Raw genomic sequence first — 8,498 nt, forward strand, 5'->3', positions numbered from 1 at the left:
CTTTTAAATTAGGGAGGGATAAAGTGAGGGGAGGTTATGTGTGGGTTTCACAATCTCACCCCGCGTCCTAAGATTCCTGAGTCCTATGTTCCTAAATAGCTAGAGTTCAAGCCTATTGTCCTAAAGTCCGGTCTTAAGAGTCTTATCATAGGGTCAAACTTAGGCTCTGATACCAACTGTAACACCCCGAAATTTTTCAACTTTTTAAGACTTATATAATAAAGGTAAATCCTTATAATATTCCAAAATATAACACAAGAGTACGGGGTGCTATGCCACACCTAGGCCAGAGGACTTAGGTGCACAGGCTACTAACAAAAATCCTCAATAATGTCAATACATAAGCATGGCACGCAGGCCGAAAGGGAAACTATCTATTCTACGCTTTAGATCTCTAGCGCGCTCCAGTGTCTACTCATCTATGCCTGAAAGCCAAATATATCTGTTCAGCGAGAGATGCTGGTAACCCACTCCAACGTGTTGAAATACATTACATATAGATATATATAGATATAAGAAAAACCATTTGAAGCATGAAGATATATCCTAGGAGACTCTAGCTTTAAAACCGGGAATAGACTCGACAGATAGGGATAAACACAGCCAACAGTTATAACCAAGCATATACAGATACTATCATATATCCTATGGTCACGCTTTCAGTCATATCATTCATAACATCAATCAATTCGTATCTCATCACACAAACACACTTTGATGGCGCCACAGGACCAATTGCATGCCCATACATGAGGGTCAGCGCATATAGCTCTGACATGGCCCCACAGCACCCTGCCTCATATCGCAACACGAAGGGGTTGATCACAACCGACCGATGAACCGCAGCTCATCATAATGTTTGATCGCAACCAAACAGTGGACTGCAGCCCAAGAGTAGTCATCTGACCCCAGCCAGGAATATGAACCGCAGCTCATGTAAAACGTTTGATCGCAACCAAATGGTGGTCCCCAGCCCGAGAGTGTAAATCTTACCGCAGCCAGCTTCTGAATCGCAACTCAGGAATAATCGATTTGATCGCAACCAAATTGGGGTATCATGCACACATAACACATAGCAAGCACATGCAACGTAACCCACATTAACACATTGGGAAGGGGGAGAAATCGTATAACGAAACTTATGCGTGGTCATCCACATACTAGGAATAATCCTAAGGGGCTCATACTTCTTTCACCTGGGCCAACGGGATACCAATTCAAGTAGCATGCGATATATAAGACTCATTTAACCTACGAATGGTACCCGAAACATCAAACTAGACATAGGCACGATAGATGGAGTCCGTTGGGATGCCACGGGGGTCAGGGGAACGTCAAACGGGGAAGCCGGAGTCCCGAGGTGGAATAGTTTCCAGCGGGTAGCCGGTGGGTGAAGGGTCACCCGCTGGCTGCCCGCCGGCGACAAGTCTCCGGGCAGCGAGTGCCCGGCGGGCAGTCGCCTGCCCGCTGCCGGCGGCGTTATTTCCGGCGGCGGGTAGGTGGCGGGTCCCCTACCCCCACCTACCCCCCACTGACTCTTTTTCACAATAAACGCCCCGGGATCCTTTATGGAACCCGAAACCATGCTTAGACACCTTTAAGCGCAATTGATGACACCACGTAGACAATTAACGGATCAGACGCAAGAATCATACGGCACGTATCCTATCGTGATTTCTAAACCAAAAACAACACCCGAGCATGCGAATTCCCACCCAATACAACAAGAATAGCACCATACGAATTTCACGATACATCCTAGGGCCCTAATCATATTTAAATCAACAAGAACATAACTCATCTCTTAATATCAATAAACATTAGGATCTATCAAGAACATCACACAATCATCAAGAATCACTTATCATCATCAAGATTATCAAGATCACACATAAAATCATATCACCAATTATCAAGATCACATCATCAATATCATAAACGATTCATCAAGACACAAGAATATAGAGGGATGCCTAAAAGGGGGATCATAGCTAAGAAAATAGGTTTTGTTGAGACATGGGTTACCTCTTAGCCTTAATTAATTTCCTTGGCTATGAAGGGTCTTTCTTTAAGCTTTCTTCTTTCTTGATTCCTCCTAAGGGGATTCTTGGAACTTCTTGTGTGGTGGGAGATTATTGTGGTGTGAGATCTAGGTGCCTCCTATGTCCCTATTTATATATATTCCTAAGAGTCCTAATTGGGGTCTAAATAATATGGGCTTGCTAATTCCATTGCTTATAGGACTAAGGACTTGTTTTAGGGATAAGGGTTCATGGTCCATAGTGGACCATATTAATTAATTAAAGAGAATCATAATCTTTATCTGAATGGTAAAAGGTCTAATTCCTTTATTCCTAATAGATAACTAGGTCTAGGATTCCTAATTAGAATCTGACTAGTAAAAGGTTTACTTTCTTTATTTCTAATAGACTTGAAACTCTAGTTTAGGCAAGGGTCCACGATTCATGGTGGACCTTACTAATTATTTAAAGGAAAACGTATCCAAATTAAATCATATTTAATTATTATTAACGGGATTAATTAAATAATTAATCCGAGATTGAAGGCTGTAACACGGGGTGTTACATCTTCTCATCTCCTTCAATCTATATGGCCCCATTGGAATGAGCTTTAGTGACCACAAAAGGACCTGACCATCTAGACTTCAATTTCCCTGGAAAAAGTTTAAAGCGTGAGTTAAATAATAAAAGTGTTTGCCCAACTTCAAACTCTCGTCTCAAGATCCTTTTATCATGCCACGCTTTGGTCCTTTCCTTGTAAATGTGTGCATTCTCATAGGATTCACGACGTATCTCATCCAACTCATTCAACTGTAGTAATCATTTCTCACCTGCAACTTTCAAATCAAAATTCAAAGTTTTAACTGCCCAATAAGAATGATGTTCTAATTAAACAGCAAGATGACATTATTTACCATAAACTAGCCTATAAGGCGACATCCCTAAGGGTGTCTTGTAGGTCGTTCTGTATGCCCATAATGCATCAAGCAATTTCAAATACCAATCATTCCTAGATGAAGTAACTGTTTTTTTCCAAAATTCTCTTAAGTTCACGGTTAGAAACCTCTACTTGATCACTTGACTGAGGATGGTATGTGGTCCCATGCTTGAGATGACAACCGTATTTAAACAAGAAAGCTTTAAATTGTGAGTTCTTAAAATGCACTCCATTGTCACATATAAAAGCTCTAGGAACACCATAATGTTAGAAAAGATATTTAACAAATTTAATTACACTACTAGCAGTGTTATTAGGCAATGCAATTGCCTCTACCCATTTGGAGACATAATCAACAACTACCAATATATAAGACTTACCATGAGAAGGTGGAAAAGGTCCCATAAAATCTAAACCCCAAACATCAAAAAGTTCTACCTCAAAGATTCCATGTTGAGGCATTTCATGTCACCTCCCAATTGTACTAGTACGTTGGCATCTATCGCATGCCATGACGTAGCTCTGTGCATCGTTGAACAAAGTTGGCCAATAAAAACCACTTTGTAAGACTTTGGCAGCAGTTTTGTTACCTCCATGGTGTCCACCATATGGAGAAGAGTGACAGTGATAGAGTATTTGGACCATCTCCTCTTCAGGTACATATCGCCTAACAATCCCATCAACACATCTCCTGAAAAGCAACGGTTCATCCCAAAAATAGTGCTTGATTTCTGAAAAAAACTTCTTTTTCTGGTAAGTATTAAAATCATGTGGAACAATGTTAGCAACCAGGAAGTTAACAAAATCAGCAAACCAAGGCACAACATTATCTTTAATAAACCATAGTCATTCATCAGGGAACTCATCATTTATGGACTCCTCAACATCAGATTTTTCCATATGTTCCAACCTTGCCAAGTGTTCAGCCACTAAGTTTTCAGTTCCTTTCTTATCTCTAATTTTCAAGTCAAATTCTTGCAATAACAAAACCCAACGGATCAATCTAGGTTTGGAATCCTTTTTAAGAAACAAATATTTAATGGCTGAATGATTTGTGTAGATAATTACCTTTGATCCAACAAGATAAAAGAAAAATTTGTTAAGAGCAAAAACAACGGCTAAAAATTCTTTTTCAGTAGTTGCATAATTATTTTCAGCATCATTTAATACTTTGCTTGCATAAGAAATCACATGCAACTTTTTATTTCTTCTTTGTCCCAAAACAGCACCTAATGCAAAATCACTAGCATCACACATAAGTTCAAAAGGTAAAGTCCAATTAGGTGCAACCATAATAGGGACTGAAATTAAAGCTTGTTTAAGGCTATTGAAAGCCTTTGAACATGCATCATCAAACACAAAAGGGACATCTTTAACCAACAAATTGCAAAGAGGTTTTACAATCTTAGCAAAATCTTTAATGAACCTCCTATAAAAACCAGCATGGCCTAGAAAACTTCTAATAGCTCTTACCGAAGAAGGGGGAAGCAACTTTTCAATAACCTCAACTTTAGAACAGTATACCTATATCCCTTTAGATGAAACTTTATGATCTAACACAATACCTTCAGGTACCATAAAATGACATTTTTCCCAGTTAAGCACAAGATTTGTCTCTTCACAACGCTGTAAAACACGGCTCAAGTTAGCTAGACAAGTATCAAAAGAGGAACCAACTACTGAAAAATTATCCATAAAAATCTCAATTATATCCTTAACCATATCAGAAAAGATTGTCATCATACATCATTGAAATGTAGCAAGTGCATTGCATAAAACAAATGGCATCCTTCTATATGCAAAAGTACCATATGGACAAATAAATGTAGTCTTTTCCTGGTCCTCGGGGGCAATGGGAATTTGAAAATAACCTGAATAGCCATCTAAAAAAGAATAGTATGCATACCCAGCTAACCATTCTAACATTTGGTCAACAAAAGGTAAATGAAAATGGTCTTTATGGGTAGCTGCATTTAGCTTCCTATAGTCCATACATACTCTCCAACTTGTGACAGTTCTAGTAGGAATCAACTCATCTTTATCATTTTTAAGAACAGTGATACCACCCTTTTTAGGAACAACATGTACAAGACTAACCCATGCACTATCAGAAATGGGATAGATAATACCTGCATCAAGAAGCTTGTGAATTTCAGCACGTACGACTTCTGTCATGCTAGGATTAAGGCGCCTTTGACTTTCCACCCTTGGGGTATGATTTTCTTCCATCAATATCCTGTGCATACAAATTGAGGGATTAATCCCCTTAACATCAGCAATAGACCACCCTAAGGCAATCTTAAATTGCCTCAATATTCTCATCAATTTTTCTACTTCTGCAGGAAGCAAATCAGCATAAACAATCATAGGATAAGTATCATTTACACCCAAGAAAACATATATCAAATGTGATGGTAGTGGTTTAATTTCAAATAGAGGTGGTGTTTCATTAGAAGGGAGTGGAAAAGGATTGCCACTACCTAAATCTTCATATTTCCTACTAAGATGTGTAGGCAAATAACCCTGACCTTCTAACCTCATCAAAGACTCAACAAAATCAGATTCCTTTTCTTCCATTTTTATACTAAGTGTAAGACATGCTTCCAACGGTTCACTAAATGAATGCTTAACAAATGTTTCTTTTGCAAGGTCATCAATAACATCAACAACATGACATGATTCATCAAAAGATGGGAATTTAACACCTTTAGAGATAGAGAATTCCTCTTTTTCTGTTCCTACTCTAAAAATAAATTTGCCTAAAGGCATATCTATTATTACTCCTCCTGTTAACAAATATGGTCTACCAAGTATAAGAGATGTATTTTTATCACTACCCATATCAATATTTATTATAATGATGAGTCAGTGCGCTGCACCCTTACCTTGGTGTGGTAAGCGTAGAGGGAGTTCTTTTAAGTTAGGGAGGGATAAAGTGAGGGGAGGTTATGTGTAGCTTTCACAATCCCATCGCGCGTCCTAAGATTTTTGAGTCCTATGTTCCTAAGTACCTAGAGTTCAGGCCTAATGTCCTAAGGTCTGGTCTTAAGAGTCTTATCCTAGGGTCAAACTTAGGCTCTGATACCAACTATAACACCCCCAAATTTTGAAACTTTCAAAACTTATATAATAAAGGTAATTCCTCATTAAATCCCAAAATCAAGCATAAGAGTATGGGGTGCTATGCTGCACCTGAGCTAGAGAACTCAGGTGCACAGGCTATCTAAAAAAAATCCTCAAATAATGTCAATAGATAATTATGGCACGCAGGCCAAAAGGGAACTAGCTACTCTACGCCTCGGATCTCTAGCGCACTCTGGGATCTACTCATCTGTGCCTAAAAGCCAAATATATCCGTTTAGCGAGAGATGCTAGTAACCCACTCCAACGCGTTGAAATACAATATAGGTATATATATATATATGTATATATATATATATGTATATATATATATATATATATATATATACATATATATATATATATATATATATATATATATATATAGGAAAACCATTTTGGAGCAGGAAGATAGATTTTTAAGAGACTCTAGCTTTAAAACCGAGAATAGACTCAGCAAGTAGGGACAAACACATCAAACAATAATAAACAGTTAAGTAGAGATAATCATCATAAGGAATACGCCTCTAAGGTCGCAGAACACTTTTCAATTCAAACACATCATCATTCAATCATCATTCATATCACATAATCGTTGATGGCGCCACGGAACCAATCGCATGCCCCGAACAAGAGGGTTAATGCTTATAGCATTAATACGGCCTCGCAGCACCCTACCTCAGTACCGCGGTATGAGGGGAGTTAATCGCAACCAACCCTTTGGAAACCGCTGACGAACTCAACGTCGGACCACGATCCGACACACCGTTGACGCACACAGTCGGTGGACCGCGATCCCCTTTACAAGGGGGGACTTACGACCCTACACACCGTTGATGCGTACAGTCGGTGGACCGTAGAAGATCAAGCCCGACACACCGCTGAGCTAAACTCAGTCGGTGGGCGAAGATCCTCGGAGACTACGGCCCTACACACCGCTGTCCCATCACTCGGTGGATCGTAGCCAGCCGTAGCACTACACACCGCCTGATTACTCAGGTCGGTGGACTACAGCCTTCCTCCCCTGGCGCGTTTAGGTCGGTGGGTCAAAGCACCGAGGCCCATATTTGGACCGCAGCCCAAGAAGTGAATCAATTCAACCTTTAGCCAACTTCTAAGCCTTAGCTCAGGAACAATCCATTTGGCCTTCAGCCACTTCCAAACCTTTAGTTCGGGAACAATCCATTCGTCCTTCTGCTGACTTCCGAACCTTAGTCCGGGAATCACCCAATTGGCCTATATCCAAAATGGGGGATCATGCAACACATAACACATAGGAGCACGTAGTAGCATATTGGGAGGGGAAAGACATATAAATAAACTTACGTGTGATCATTCACATACTAAGAATAGTCCTAAGGGTTCATACAACTTCCACCTAGGTCAGCGGGTCACCAATTCAACTAGCATGCAATCCCTAAGACTCATTTAACCTACGAATGGTACCTGAAATATCAAACTAGACTCAAGCACAACAAACGGGGTCCGTTGGGACACCATGGGGGAGCAGGGAACATCAAACGGGGAAGCCAAAGACCTGGGGTGGGGTACGGACCAGCGGGTAGCCGGTGGGTGGAGGGCCACCCGCTGGCTGCCTGCCGGAGAACACTGTTCCGGGCGGTGTTCTTCGGGTAGCGGTTAGGTGGCAGGTTCCCCTACCCCCACCTACCCCCCACTGACTCTTTTCTCATATAGTCGTCCCGGGAACCTTTGTGGAACCCGAAACCATGCTTAGACACTTTTAAACGCAAATAACGACACCACGTAGGCAATTAACGGATCAAAAGCAAGAATCACGTAGGACTTATCCTATTACGACTTCTAAATATAAACAACACCCGAACATGCAAATTCCCACCCAAATGTAAATCAAGAACATGACAATACAAATTCCCAATCCAGCCTAGGGCTCTTGTCCCACCCAAATCATTAAGATCATATCTTATCTTTAACATCAAGAAGTATCAAGATTCATCAAGAATCATCAAATCAAAATCAAGAACTTCTTTTCAACATCAATATCATCAAGATTATCGAGAATGCATATAAATCATCTTATCAATCATCAAGAACATAACACAATTATCATAGATGAATTCATCAAGACACAAGAATATAGAGGGAGGCCAAGGAAGGAGATTATAGCGAAGAAAATAGGTTTTGTTGAGACATGGGTTACCTCTTAGCCTTAATTAATCATCCCTTGGCTATTAAGGTTCTACCCTAAGATTTCCATCCGTTTTGATCTCCCTAGGCTTGGTAGTGGGGAGTCCCTTGGGAATTCTTGTATGGTGATATCTATTGTGGTGTGACTTCTAGGTGGCTCCTATGTCCTTTTATATATATTTAGGAGTCCTAATTAGGGTCTGAATGACATGGCTTTACTAATTCTATCCCTCATAGGACTAAGGACTTGTTTT

At 40.2% G+C, this 8,498-nt stretch overlaps 1 protein-coding gene across 1 annotated transcript; it reads right to left on the reverse strand.

The window, feature by feature from the left end:
* Positions 1–3,804: 3,804 nt before the first annotated feature.
* On the reverse strand, positions 3,805–5,799 carry LOC109178861. The gene is made up of 4 exons (XM_019328412.1): positions 4,957–5,799; positions 4,767–4,841; positions 4,534–4,671; positions 3,805–4,482 (listed from the first exon to the last, which is right to left on the reverse strand). The coding sequence occupies exons 1-4, from the start codon at positions 5,797–5,799 to the stop codon at positions 3,805–3,807; spliced, it is 1,734 nt and encodes a 577-aa protein (XP_019183957.1).
* Positions 5,800–8,498: the final 2,699 nt, after the last annotated feature.

Source organism: Ipomoea nil, unplaced genomic scaffold (genome assembly GCF_001879475.1).
Source record: "Ipomoea nil cultivar Tokyo-kokei standard unplaced genomic scaffold, Asagao_1.1 scaffold0873, whole genome shotgun sequence".
NCBI classification, from domain to species: Eukaryota; Viridiplantae; Streptophyta; class Magnoliopsida; order Solanales; family Convolvulaceae; genus Ipomoea; species Ipomoea nil.